Consider the following 13,754-nt stretch of genomic DNA (forward strand, 5'->3'; position numbering starts at 1 on the left):
CTTTCTGACACAGTAACAACAACAATGTGAAAATGCCTCTCTTCTGGGTATCTTGGAGCTTTAGGGAATTTTAGGGCATGTACAAGAGCTTGATTTCCCTAATACCTGGCCAGGCCAGGTGAGCATAAGCAAAATGAATTATCAGCAAGTCATTTCAGCTTAGTTGGATAATGACTGATGTGGCTGATGTCACCCTTTTCTATAGTGGTAAATTGGTCTGTGCTGCTGAGCAAGCCCAGTTAGACCTTTGAAATTCACAGGCTGGGATGAGCATTTTTGTAATGAATCATTCTAAATTCAAGTGTACTGTCATGAACTGGATGGAGTTATTTTTTTTGTATTGATCATACCAGAACCTTGTATCCTATTTCCAGAAAAGTCACTGTCATTTGATATCTCAAAGATCTTTCCTGAATGAAAAGAAGGTAACCTAGGGCATTCCACGCAGATGTTTCTTGACACTTGAACATTTCCCAACACATCCATTCTCCTTATGTCAGGTACAGGTCTTCAAGGATTTTCATAGAGACAGATTTGAGGCTAAGCATTGTCAAAGTGAAGAGTAACCTGCAGCAGAGGAGCAGCCAGCCACTGCTGGTAGAACAAGAACAAATTGTTGTGATAGGACCCTTGCTGGCCAGGTACAAAGCGCTCACCCCCATCATGCTGAAATTTACTGGCTGGCCAACGGCCAGTTGGCAGATGTGAAGATCAACATATAACCTTCAGCTAGGGAAGTACATTGTCAGATGCCTCGTTTGAGGGAAACAGGCAGGCCTCTTTGGCTTTGTTGGAATCATGTCTCACCCCTATTTGCACAGTATCATTCCATCAGGAAGAAGGGATACCAAGACACCAAACACGAGATAGAAACTGCATCCAGTGCACAGGCCTATCTGGGTCTCTATTTTTGTGTTGCACTTAGAAAGTAAGGCATTGTTCCATTTTGAATCATCCAATAGTGTTTGCCACATTTTTCCTGGAAACTAGTTTTTTTAGATGCTTTAGTAAGTTTATTTTCCATTTGTAAATCAACCATTGGAACACAAAAATGACAACAATTACTACATGGCAAAATGCAGCCACTTTTTCTATATTTTAATTTTTTTAACAGCTTTATAAAGAAGTATTTACAGAAAATTCTACAATTACATCTAAAGGGAGGTTGTAGCCAGGCTGGTCTCTTCTCTCAGTTAACCAGCAATAGGACAAGAGGACACACAGACTCAAGCTGCACCAGGGGAGGCTTAGGCTGGCCATTAGGAAGAAGTTCTTCACAGAAAGGGTGATTAGGCATTGGAATGGGCTGCCCAGGGAGGTGGTGGAGTCACCATTCCTGGAGGTGTTTAAGAAAAGACTGGATGTGACACTCAGTGCCATGGTCTGGTTGACAAAGTGATGTTAGGCCATAGGTTAGACTCAATGACCTCAAAGGTTTTTTCCAACCTAATTGATTCTGTGATTCTATAAAAAGATCAGTTATATCTGTTCACTATTATTATCAAAAGTTTGCGTGACTATTGATATTAGTAAGTATTCTCAGAGAAGCTCTGCAGAACCCATATATTGTTATTCATTGGAGAAGAGAAAATGGTGCCTTCCATATAGTTCTGGTATTTATTTTACAAACTGGTTTTGAGCACCAGTTATTCTGAGTAGTGACTAACTCAGATTTACTGCACCTTACAATTTTCTTTTTGCTCATCTTGCTCAGATAATCCTTGTTCATTTAGGGAATGATCTGCTTTGTGCATTGTGCGACTCTCCCTAGTATTATCAGAGAGAGGGTTTGGGGACTGTTTATGCAGGCAAAGCGGTGACCTTGATGTAGAATTCATCGGTGGAAAAGCTTGGGACTGCTGCTCATCATTTTCCTGTAACACACAAAAAAACCATCCTTGTTTACTGGCAATGGAAAACCGTATTAGCTTTCTGCCTTGGGTTGAAAGACTTGCTGCAAAAGACTAAATATTGGGAATTTGCAAAAGACATAGACTTATTGGAAGCAGAAAAACATTTTTAAGGCACTTATCACTCTGAATACACAACAGTGAGGCTTGATAACTCTTGTTTTGTTGTGGTATGAGATGAAATATCTGCTACACTGCTGGCAAGCTATTTTCCAGGAGCAGAAAAAGCTACACAAGGAACAGACAGTACTATTAAGCTGTTTACTAAAGTACCTGGTAGTGTGTACCAAGAGCTGTATTTAATTTTTTCTTTACATATTCTGCAAATGTAAAGCACAGGTGTCACTTTTTTGCTGACATCTGGGCAGAAACCACTGCTTTCACATTTTGACCGATGTGCAGTCAAAGCACTCAATTTAAATGCTACATTAAATTCACATTGAAAAGTGAATAAATTTGCATATGAACATGACAGGCAGTTTTTAACCACCTTGAGAAATTTGCAAGTTTGAAACTAGGTATTTGAAATAAAATAGATGCAAGTACCTGTCAAAGAGAAGGAAACAAGGTTTATTTCACTTCCAAAACAAGACATACCATTTACTGCATTAATATAAAGCATGAAACAACACGTTTTAATGGTTTCAACAAATGATGAAATAATATGAGCAATTCCTCCAGAAATTCCCAGATATACATCATCTTGAAATAAAACCCACACACATATTCAGCAGTGTCTGAGAGAAGGGCACAAATTCCTGGAACTGATGACTTTTGCATATTTACACTTGGGGGGAACAAAACCAACACTGAAATTTTAATAACTGTGATCTTGTTGAAGGTGAGGAGTAGCCTGTCCTTGGAACTAGACAATACAAATTTAGACAAAGGAGGAATGTTTGGCAAATCCCTCCTTCAGTAAAATGAGAAAATATTGTTACTGATGAATTGTTTCTTGGTATAACCCTGACTATGGTCAGCAAGAGTCTATAATAAGCTTACACCATGCTGGCAAGTGGTTACTACACAGCTTTCCGTGACTGAAGCTTCCTTTCTTTTTTTCACTACTCAGATTCTTTACAAGTAACACATTTATTTCTAAGGTTATAGGGAAACAGACATAAATGAGTATAAATAAAATTTATCGGCATCACTTAACGAAACAGCAATAAAACACAGACCTCCAGGCAATGTCTGTAAGAAGCAGCAACTCTTAGCAAGTGGGATAATTATCCCTTGAAACAACATACACAAATCCAGTGGATTCACTCTCACTGCAAAACACCAATTTTCTACTGCTGTAGCTCCAAAAAATTATGGGTCTGATCTGATTTGTCTTCCCAATGGTGCTTTCTGGCCTCAAAAGCTATACGCCACTAAACTACGTGGCATTTGCCTTTACTTACTTTTGGTATCTTGCCAACATACTTTATGTGCTAATACAAACTAACTGGATTAAAAAAAAAAAAAAAAAAAGAAAAAACCCAAAAAGCTATGTGCAAGATTCTTCTGACTGTCAAGAGAATACTTTTGTGTAACCTGGCAAACTGGAAGGATTTTTAACTACTGATGTATTTCTGTGTAGCCCTCATACAAAGAGCTACCAATAACTATTCTCTTACTGCTCAACTTGACATAATATTTTACAAACTTTAGAGGAGGTTTTGGACAACAAAAGGTTTATTTCTGTCCTTAAGTTGGAACAATTTTCTATAATCTGCAAAGCATTTGCATCATCTTAGAACATATTGCTCTGACATACTGCGAAACATTCAGCAGTATGAAAACACAAAGCTAATGTAAACTTCAGTTACTAACCTTTTTTTTAATAACAATCTACTTTTAAAACATAACTGTGTAGTATTTATTTGTTTTGATAACATCAAAATCTGGTAAGCATGACCAAGCTGGTCAGGTGGAAGGTGTCCCTGTCTGTGGTAGGGAGGTTGGAATTAGCAGATCTTTAATGTCCCCTCTAACACAACCCACTCTTTATAATCCAAATGTTCCCTTTAATAGCATCCCATATATCTGTAGTTATTAATAGCATCCCATATATCTGTAGTTATTCTAGAAATTTCAAAAAGAGCTGTTTGCAGAAAACTTCAAGTTCAAACTCCTAAAGGTTAGTCTTTTTGCAGGTTACTTTCTCTGCACCCTAAGAAGCCATAGAAAAAGGAACATCTGCTCTTTAATACCCATTGTAAGAAACTGAAATATACCTGTATTGAATTTACATTTCCCACTGGTTGTTCCTATGAGCTCACAAATAAAAGCACATGACCAATTTGCACATTGATACTATGGTAAGACCTATGCATGTTTCAGTCATTCAGTATTTATGATCTTCTCTCCACTTTGTTGTTGAGGAACATAAAGAATAATATGTCCTCAAAATCACTTTGCAAGATGAGTATATTTAATGGAAGCATTAAGTCTTCCCCATGACTTTCATACCCAAAGATAAAATTTTTCCAAGTTACCTTTTGTGGTTTGCTGCCACCAGGTGTCAAAGAGCAGTGCTCACCAAGATGGTCTGGTCTGCACTTCTGTGAGTCCTGTGCAGGCAAAGGCCTTTTCTCACTCGAGGCAGCCACACGGGGACTGGATCTGAGGTGTAGCGTTGTTCTACGTAAAATGTAAGGGCTGACCTTGCCACTGGGGATGTCAGCAAACCCTGAAAAATAAAACAGCTTCTATAAAAACCTAAAGCAATTACACTTCCTCAAATGGATTTCTTTTTTCACAATAGGAATAAACTAGCTGATTGAAATAAATCATCTGTTCCATTGGAGAAAATGGAACAAAGAGATTGCTGAATAGATCTTGCATATTCCAAAATTCAAATGCAAAACTTTTATATCACAGAAGAACCATTGAATTACAAGAGAAATTCTATAGAAAAATAAAAAAAAAAAATCAAATGAGTGTTTGGTCTTTTTCTTTACAAGTACATTATTATGTGGAGGGTAATTTCAAACTGAAAATCAGTACTGGTTAATTCATGATACCATGACATGATGCTCTTGATTTTTAATACTTTTCTCTGTGTAGAACAATTTATGTATAGACTCTTTATTATCTCTCTATCTAGCGTAAAAGTCAAACATGAACTGTCACATATGTCCTCAGAACAGGGCTACTTTGAGAAGATATAGTAATGCTGGTAAGAAAGTGAAATGCAAATAATGTTTATCTTTAGAAATCCTGACTCCTGGGAGTGACCAGCAAAGTTGAGGCTATTCAGTATCCTTATGGTTTGTCCTTTAATGATGGCAATTACATTAATTATAAAGGGTAACTTAATAGGTAGCTGAACTTACAAGATATTTTTCAAGCCCTGATTTGTACAGTCTCCTCAGTTACCCTCTGCTGCAGTGAACCCTTATATGGAGTGCCAGGCTGCCTAATTTCATGGCATTCACAGCAGACAAAGTGAACTCTCATGAAGATGAGAGTTAATTAATTAATCTTTGCATGAAGATTAATGTCTTACTGCTGTGGGCAAGTCAGTTTCAACTCAGGGAATTTTAGTCGATTTAATGTTTTGCAAATTAACACACTTCAATTACGGGTATTGAAAGAAATAAAAGCCCACAAATAAGCAAAAACTTGGGGAACACACATGGGCTTCCCTCCAGACACCACCCCTTCCCATTTTCTGGTCTTCAGTTGCCTCACTGCACACTACACCTGTGAGTGAGGGGATTGGAGCACAGGAAACTGCCAGGACCACTAAACTCTTAGCAGAATGGGAGTTATTAATCCTACAGAAATGTATTGTGCGGGTCTAACACGGGCACTCCACAAAAACTAACCTGGCACGAACTGCCACATCTCTCTCCTTTCACCTTCCATCGCTCTCACCAAAAACGTTTGCATAGTCACCAACTCAGAGTGAAAGTCATTCAACAAAACAAAAGAGAAAAGCACACTTGCTGTGCTCAGAGAACATTTGCCTTTACATGACATAAATACCTTTTTGCACTATTTCTGGAAGCCCATCTAGCTCAAAGTCAGTGTTGTCCTGACCCTGCAGATTTTGAGAGATATCACACTTCCTTTTCTTTTTCAATGAAGTCACTGGAACAGGAGATCTTGGTTCTCTGTTGTCTTTCCTGCTGTCTTCACATCTCTGCCTTTTATTTGAAAGCTTAGTAATATCTTCATCTGACCTTCTGTCTTTGATGGAATGTTTGCTCTTCTGTGTTAATGACTTCTCTGAATTCAGCAAAGGAGTGCTGACAGCATCACTTGCTCGCTGTTTCAGCTGAGTACTCAACAAACTGACTTGTGTTTTTAGCATCTCATTTTCTTCCTCCAGTTTATGATATTTAACAATAAGAGAGCAGTATTTCTCCAAGTTCTCATTTGCTTCTCTGGTCTTTATTTCTGTAGATTCCTGCAATTCTTCCAATTTTAACTTAATTTCTTCTGTAATGGCACTATCATCAGCATCTTTTCAAAGAAAAACATGATTATTCATATAACTGATATAATAAAAGATGTATACGTAAGAATTTATGCAATGGTCATGCATCTTTTAATTACATGTTTTGTAACACTGCAACTATAAAAAAAAGTCTGTGAAACAAATTCAGTAATATGATAGACATAATAATGTCACTATTAAATAGAGCACAAATATACAAATTGTGAAAAGAATCCTTGACCAGTGCATGAGGAAACAATTTCCCTCTCATTCTGTAATTTCTGAACACTCCATTTGCACCCTTAACTTGCTTTAAGTATCATTTACAATACAGTGCATCTCATGAGGTGAGCTAAAATATTAAGAACAAAGCATGAGAATCAGAGGGAAAAGCTTGGTGGAAAATGATAGAAGAACTAACACACAAAACTTACTTAATAAGAAAAACACCCCTTTTCTTTCTTAAGTCACTTACACCAAAAATGTAAGACAATATATTTATTCAGGACCTAGTGTTGTTCCTGAGAAAAGAAACAACACCTTTAAGAGAAAAAAGATTAGCTAGATTTTAAAAATGTATGACATTTGCACTTGTAACTTTTTATCCTAGTTAAGAATCATGCTCCGTACTAGAACTGCATATGCAAGTGGACATTTTAGGGAATAAGAAAGTTTTACAGATTAATGCACCACTATAAAAGCATTAAGACAATCTAGATTCAGTTACCTTCTTTATTATGCTTTGCCATAGTCAGATTCTCCTTCTTAAGCAGCTCATCATGTTCAGCTAGTTGTTTCTGCAACTTTTCCTTTTCCTGTTCCAGCTGCTTACAGGATTTCATCCACATCTGCACTTTCCTGTGGGCATATTCATTTTCCTTCTTCAGCTGAATTATAATGTTACTATTATCAGCCTAAAAAATAAGAAATTCAGTTATTTCACCAGAAACATAATTCCTCCTTTTAAGCATTATAATATCAAATGGAGTAATAGAATCACTGAAGTTTGAAAAGACCTCCAAGAGTCCAACCTTTGACCAAGCACCACCATATTAACTAATTCATAGCACTAAGGGCCACCTTGAATTGTTCCTTCAATCCTTCCCAGGGTTGCAACTCCACCACTTCCCTGGGCAGCCCCTTCCAATGCTTTACACTGTTTTCTAAAGGAAAGAAATTCTTCACAATGTCCAACCTGAACCCTTTACCATCCAACTGATCTGGTACCAACCTGTGTGCAATTACCACACAGTGAGCACAGCTAGAAGCGCTCTCTGCTACATTGACACTACCATGGGTACTGCTTTCTGGTACACGTCTACAGGACTTTATCCTTGGACTGCTCTTATTAACCAAATTAACACCACAGTGGCCAGCCCTAAGAAAGAACTGTTAAACAAGATGAACAACAAGAATTACAAGACTTACAACAAGATGTTGTAATTCAGGGTTTACTTGCATGTAAATTGAATTGACTGTTTCTTCAAGAGTGCATTTATGGAGTCAGTAATTCCTGAAGTGGGAGTACTGGGCTGGAGCCAGAAATCACAGACAAAAGCAACACCAAAATAGACCAAAACCACCCAGAAAACAAGACAAATGCAGGGATAGGATTATTGGTACAGAAGTTCAGTATATGTACAGTAAAGCTTCACCGTGCTATTAAAAAGCAAACCAAGAACATGAAGAGCTGTTCCCAGTTATCAGTAGCTCACAGTATGTCAAGCTCATATTCCAGCATCCCTGAGGACAATTCTGTCAGAGAATTACACTAATTAATACCTGTAATGAGAATTCTATATAAAATGGAACTGAAAAAGCTGAATCAAGAGCAATCTATCAAGACTAGTGCTTAGGGATAGGCCATGGTACATTTTACCATCAAAGTAATTCACAAACACAAAATAGAGGCACTGCAAAGTCTCTCTGAGTGAATTCTAACGACATTTTAGCTCAGCTACAATGCTCACTGGAGTCAATAGACTGCTGCGTTTAGGTCACAGAAACCAATTCTAGGTGATCTTGGTCATGGCACACAGAACAGAATTTTTCTAATGCACATCAATAGTAACAATGTTTTCTCCAGGCTCTATATTCTCTTTAGTGAAAGAAAGGCTGTACCAAAGTGAAGCAAAAGTTCTGGAGCACTGCTTCCCAATCCTGTTTATTTTACTACACAGTGTTTGGAATCTCATGTAATTGGTCATACCTAAGGGTTTTTCTTACCTTAGTTTTTAGGAGTTCTCCTAAGGATTGATTAGCTTCTTTAAGGGAATTATTTAGCTGTTCTTTATTTGACTTCAAATGCTCAATTTCCAATTTTTGCGAGCTGATAAAGTGCTCCAGTGAACTAATCTTCTCATGACAGGCCTCAATTTCTACTTCATTCTAAAGAAAGAAAATGTGCCTCATTACTGTGACACCAAAAAGGACACCAAGTTTTATTTTAAAGATGTACCTAACAGCATATCACAAACCCACATGAATTCCACAGCAAATTTAATAATTATGTTTTAAGGAGTTGAACATTGAAAGGGCAATTTGTCTCAAGTATGTATTTTGAATACTAGAATCTTGCCTCTGAGAAGACTGTCAGAAGAAAACCCTTATATTTTACTATAATTTGCTCTTACATCTACTTTATAAGAATAAAAACTATTAGGAAACAATTATAGTAAGTTATTTGCCCGTGTTTAGTTGGCCTCAAGTTCACAGATATTTCTGCAGTCAAGTTGATGGCTCTTTGCATATAGCACATCTGAAAATGTATTTCCAACAAATTTGTCCTTATATCCTGAACTGGTTAAACTTTCTTTCCTCTTCCTACCAAAACAACTGTTTCCTGGATTAAACATACTGATGCTTTCCCTTTTTCAAGGGCATTTAATCTAGAGAATTTTCATATAGATTAAATGCTTACTGAGTTGTGAGATAACATTTTCCATATGATGAGCTCTGTAAAGTGAATTTAACACATACTGAGCTCCAACGTAAGTATATGTAGATTTTGGAAATATTGTTAGCAAAGACAAATTCTTTTGCAATAGGATCAGCAAAATTTCTTAAAATATGAGGAACTGAATTAAAAACTCAGAGCACTACTCTTCGTATTTTCTGACTTACCTTTCGGTTTGCTTCTGTCAGAGCATCCTGATGCTCTTTCTCTGCTTGAAGTAGTCTGTCTTTGTATTCTGATATCTCTCTTTTAATTTCACTTTCTTTTTCTTGTAGTTGATTCTGGACCATCTCCAAACACCTGGTCAGTTCATTTTTTTCTGAAGTTGTTAGATGCAGCTGAATCTAAATAGTAATAGTACATTCTTTGGTATTTGGATTTATCTCAATGGAGAAAGAGTTGACCCATTAAACTGTTTAAATCTGAAGCAGCTTTGAATTTTCCAAAACAACTTGGTAAGAAAAAATATTCAACAGTGGCAAAACACACTGTAATCAAAGAAAAGAACATCTGAAGACAAAAGGTAGGACAGGAAGCAAAGGAATGTTCTCTTAAAAGAAAACAAGTGCAAGATTGCCAACAGCATTAAATCAAGCAGCACTGCCAAAATCAAAGCTTAACCTCTCCAGACGTTGTTCCCTCTGAGAGTGACCTGAGAGGTTAAGGGTCACTTCCTCACCCTCTTTAAGATGACAAAACTTTCTAAGCATTTTCATCCATTTTTATAACTAATTTTTGGAGAGCTGGCCTGTATTTCCATTTAGGATTTCTAAAAGTTGCAGAAATATCTTCTTTTCCCATCCCACTCAAAATCCTCAATGCCATGATAGAAACAAGCCCCTGGTTATAGAATTTTTTAAATAAAGTTAGTGGGTCAGATGACCACAAACTGGTTTGAAGACATAATATTGCTCACAAATAAGAACTAAAGTTTTCTAGATGATAAAAATTAAATTAGCACTACTGAAACACTGAAAGCAGTTTTGAGAAATGCTGTATTTTTTATCTGTATTTTTTCTCAGTCTGATGATTGAAAGCCTGTAGAAGAAAATTTCTCAACACTGAAAAAAGTCGAGATAACCAGCAGTGGCCTTTATACTAAGAAAACATAGTTTGGATGGAAGGAAGAGGGGGGAAAACTATTAAGTAATCATTTTATGTCATAAGAGGACATTGGATTTTTTGAAATTTGGAAGCAATAACCTCTAATACTGTACATCATCACAGATACCCTTGACCAGCCTCCACACAGGTACTGTACTTGAGCATCTGGCTTTGAATACAAATAGATGTATAGATACAATAGATGTTGTAGATGGAATAACTTACTCTGCTCCTTTCTGAATGTTCTTGAACACATTGCATTTCTTCAGCAAGCTTATTTCTTTCTTCATGTAATTTGGCAATCTTCTGTTCAGTATTACTTAGCTTGACTTGCAGTTCAGTTTGACTTTCAGCCAGTTCATTTACCTGAAATAAAATTTTCCAGAATTATTTTTAATACATTTGTCATGACTGCCAAAGAATGTACTTATATGTAACAAGCAGTTTTTAAGATGGATTATTTTATTCCCATTGTTGGTCAAGTTTTAAGTAGAGTCACAACAGGGCAAGTGCACTGTTGTTATTTCACTTTCTTTGGAGCTTCCAAAGTATTTATTCTTGATATGAAAACTCAATCACCCAATACCAATTTGTTCTTCCTCCTTTTCTTCTACAGGAAAGAGAAAACTATCCTGCATTATTTGATTGCTTAAACTTCTACTTTCAAACAACCTTCTCATCCATCCTATGCAAAACAATGCCCTGCTTTCCAGCTCTAACTTCAATGAAAACTTATGATTGTATGGAAAACGTAATTTTAAAAATAGGATGCTTCCTGCAAAAGTCTGAGGTTAAAATTATTTTAGGATTTAATTTATTAAGGAAGTGATAAACCCAGAGGACACTTTATCCTTGCTCCTACAAAGGGAACTCTGCCCTAATGGAAATAATATTACCTTTTTACATAGAGTGTTCTTTTCACAAAGTGTAGATTCCAGTTCCTTCTCAAGGTCCTTATAAGACATTTTTAGAACATTCAGGATATCCAGAGAGGTTTCACCATTAGGAAAATGTTGCTCCTTCAGCTTCAACTCAGCAATCAAGTTCCGCAGCCTCTCTTTTTCCTGGTGCCAGCATTCAAGTTCATGCTGCATGTGAGCCAGCTGCAAAGACAGTGCTTCTGTTTCTTTCACCTGCTTTTCAAGAGCACCATTTTCCCGCACCTTTTCATCGAGTTTTTTTTTACAATCCATCAATTCTTGAACAAGTACTTCCCTTGCTTGATCCAATTTTATGTTTTCATTTTTTATTTCCTGACATTCCTGTAACAGCATTATTTTATCTTGCTCAAGATGAGCCACCTGATCAATCAAGACTTGCTCTTTTGCTCTAGCATCTGCTTCCTCTTTGCATGAAAACTCTAACTTCTCACTCATATCTTTGAGCTCAGATCTCAGCAATGCCACAGTATTTTCAAACTCATCTTTGATTTGTATCTTTTGTTCCTCCTTTTCTTCCAGCTGTTTGGCTGTAGTCAAATTTGAAGACTCTAGTTCAAGGAATCTTTTTTGCATTTCTTTTAAATCTTTAGCCAAACACTCTTTTTGTGAGGTGAGGACATCAACTTGTAAGTTAGAACATTTCAGCTTTTCAGTCATCTCTTCCATCTCTGTCGCTAATGCTTCTGCCTCTGCTTTGGCAGTCTCCAACTCAATAACTGTATCTTCTAGATTTTTCTCTGACATCTCCAATTCCCTTTCAAGCCTCTCTATTTTATCCTGAAGAGAGTCAGCTTTCCGTTCATTGTCTCTCAGCTTTTCAGCAATGTGACGTTTTTTCTTCTCATCAGACTCAATTTTTACTTTCAGCTTCTCAATTCCACATCGCAATTGGTCTGCTTCTTTCTGTGCTGCGCTGAGTCTTGCAGCAAGTTCTCCTTTTTCCATTAACAAGCCTTCCAAAGATTTGGAAAGCTTTGAATTTTCCATTTCTGATGAACCTAATTTATGCTGCATCATTCCCAACTCTCTTGCAATCAGCTCTTTTTCATTCTTTGAATCTGCTACTTCATTCTGGAGTTTTTCTTTTTCTAGGGTGAAAGATACAGCATCATTTTCTAAACTTTGCAGCTTCTGAAGAAGACTGTCTTTTTCATTGCATAATTGATTTGCATCAGATTTTGCAGCCTCAAGCAGATTTGCTTGTGTCCTTATTTCATCCTCTAACCTTCTAATGAATTCAGTAGAATCCATTTTAGTTAATTCTAATTGTTTTAATTTCTCTTGTAGCTTTTGGTACTTCTGATCCAGCTCTTTTTTGCTTTCAGACAAAATACTCAGTTCTTGGCCAATATAGTTTCTCTCAGCTCTGACTGAAACAAGGTGCTCTTGAAAGCTAGAAATAGTTTTCAGATTAACTTCCCTCTCCCTTTCTAATTGTTGACATTTTGCCTGAAGCATTTTGATGTCAGGCTCTATGAACAAGGCATGGTTATCAGCTTGCTCAGATTTTGGACTCTCCCATCCATTTTCAGCTGCAAGAAATTGTTCCTGACCAGCTCTCTTGGTCATTTCTACATCAAACATGTCTGCTGCATTAGGCAATCTAACATTACATATCTTCAGCTCAGACTTGAGGTTCTCAGGTTCTTTTTCTGATGAGACTATGTGAAGAGATAACTCCTGCTTATTGACAGAAACAGATCTGTGTTTTTCATTTATGTCACAGTTTTCTTCCTTAACAGCCACAGCAGCTTCCTCCAGTCCTGCAAAAGCTGAGCTATTTGAAATTATTTGTGCCTCCTGGAAGTTCATTTCCGAGTTTGATTGCTCTGCTCTTATTTTCAAATCTACATTGCTTTGCTCTTTTTCTATCTCATAGATCAGCTTCAAATTTTCAGCAGTCTGTTGTTTTGCCTCTTCCTGAAGCATTTCAGTGGTTATTTGATTTTCACAGAAATATCCAGCACTCAAAACCCCACTACTGGAAAATGACAATGCATTGGCATGGTCTGAAGGGCTGGTTATTTTTCCTGTCGTATTTTTACACTCATGTTCTCCAGAAATTTTCTCAGTGTCATCTTCCATTAATCTTGCTTCTGCAGTCTCAGTTTCATTTTTACACACAAAGGCATCTCCTGCTGCCATTTTCTCAATGGGGATTATTTTAAGATTATTATTTTTCAGAGCTGAGTTTTCAACAGGCACTCTTAATTTATAAGGAGTACTGTTTTCTTGTTCTATGTTCTGCAAGGGATAAGAATCAACCAATTAAAAAAAAAAAAGAGGGGGAAAGATTACATATATTAAAAAACAAGGTAAGTTTTAAAACTTTTCTTAAACTAGTAAAGCTTCTGCTCTTAAACAAAATGAATAGATACCCCTCTCTACTTCACAGTCTCCTTTCTTACAGA

The 13,754-nt window shown here is 36.8% G+C and overlaps 1 protein-coding gene across 2 annotated transcripts in view; it reads right to left on the reverse strand.

The window, feature by feature from the left end:
• Positions 1 to 990: 990 nt before the first annotated feature.
• The window catches only part of CENPF (centromere protein F), a 35,517-nt gene continuing 22,753 nt past the window's right edge, over positions 991 to 13,754 (reverse strand). Inside the window, exons 13-20 of one of the 2 annotated variants that reach the window (XM_059841056.1) lie at positions 11,299 to 13,587; positions 10,628 to 10,768; positions 9,466 to 9,642; positions 8,569 to 8,730; positions 7,070 to 7,256; positions 5,889 to 6,368; positions 4,394 to 4,587; positions 991 to 1,874 (exon numbers count right to left, since the gene is read on the reverse strand). In XM_059841056.1, coding sequence (XP_059697039.1) covers positions 1,674 to 1,874; positions 4,394 to 4,587; positions 5,889 to 6,368; positions 7,070 to 7,256; positions 8,569 to 8,730; positions 9,466 to 9,642; positions 10,628 to 10,768; positions 11,299 to 13,587 — 3,831 coding nt within the window. In that variant the 3' untranslated portion in view covers positions 991 to 1,673. The remainder of the gene's footprint in view (positions 1,875 to 4,393; positions 4,588 to 5,888; positions 6,369 to 7,069; positions 7,257 to 8,568; positions 8,731 to 9,465; positions 9,643 to 10,627; positions 10,769 to 11,298; positions 13,588 to 13,754) is intronic. The other variant, XM_059841057.1, reaches the window with a different exon arrangement.

Source organism: Haemorhous mexicanus, chromosome 3 (assembly GCF_027477595.1).
Source record: "Haemorhous mexicanus isolate bHaeMex1 chromosome 3, bHaeMex1.pri, whole genome shotgun sequence".
NCBI classification, from domain to species: domain Eukaryota; kingdom Metazoa; phylum Chordata; class Aves; order Passeriformes; family Fringillidae; genus Haemorhous; species Haemorhous mexicanus.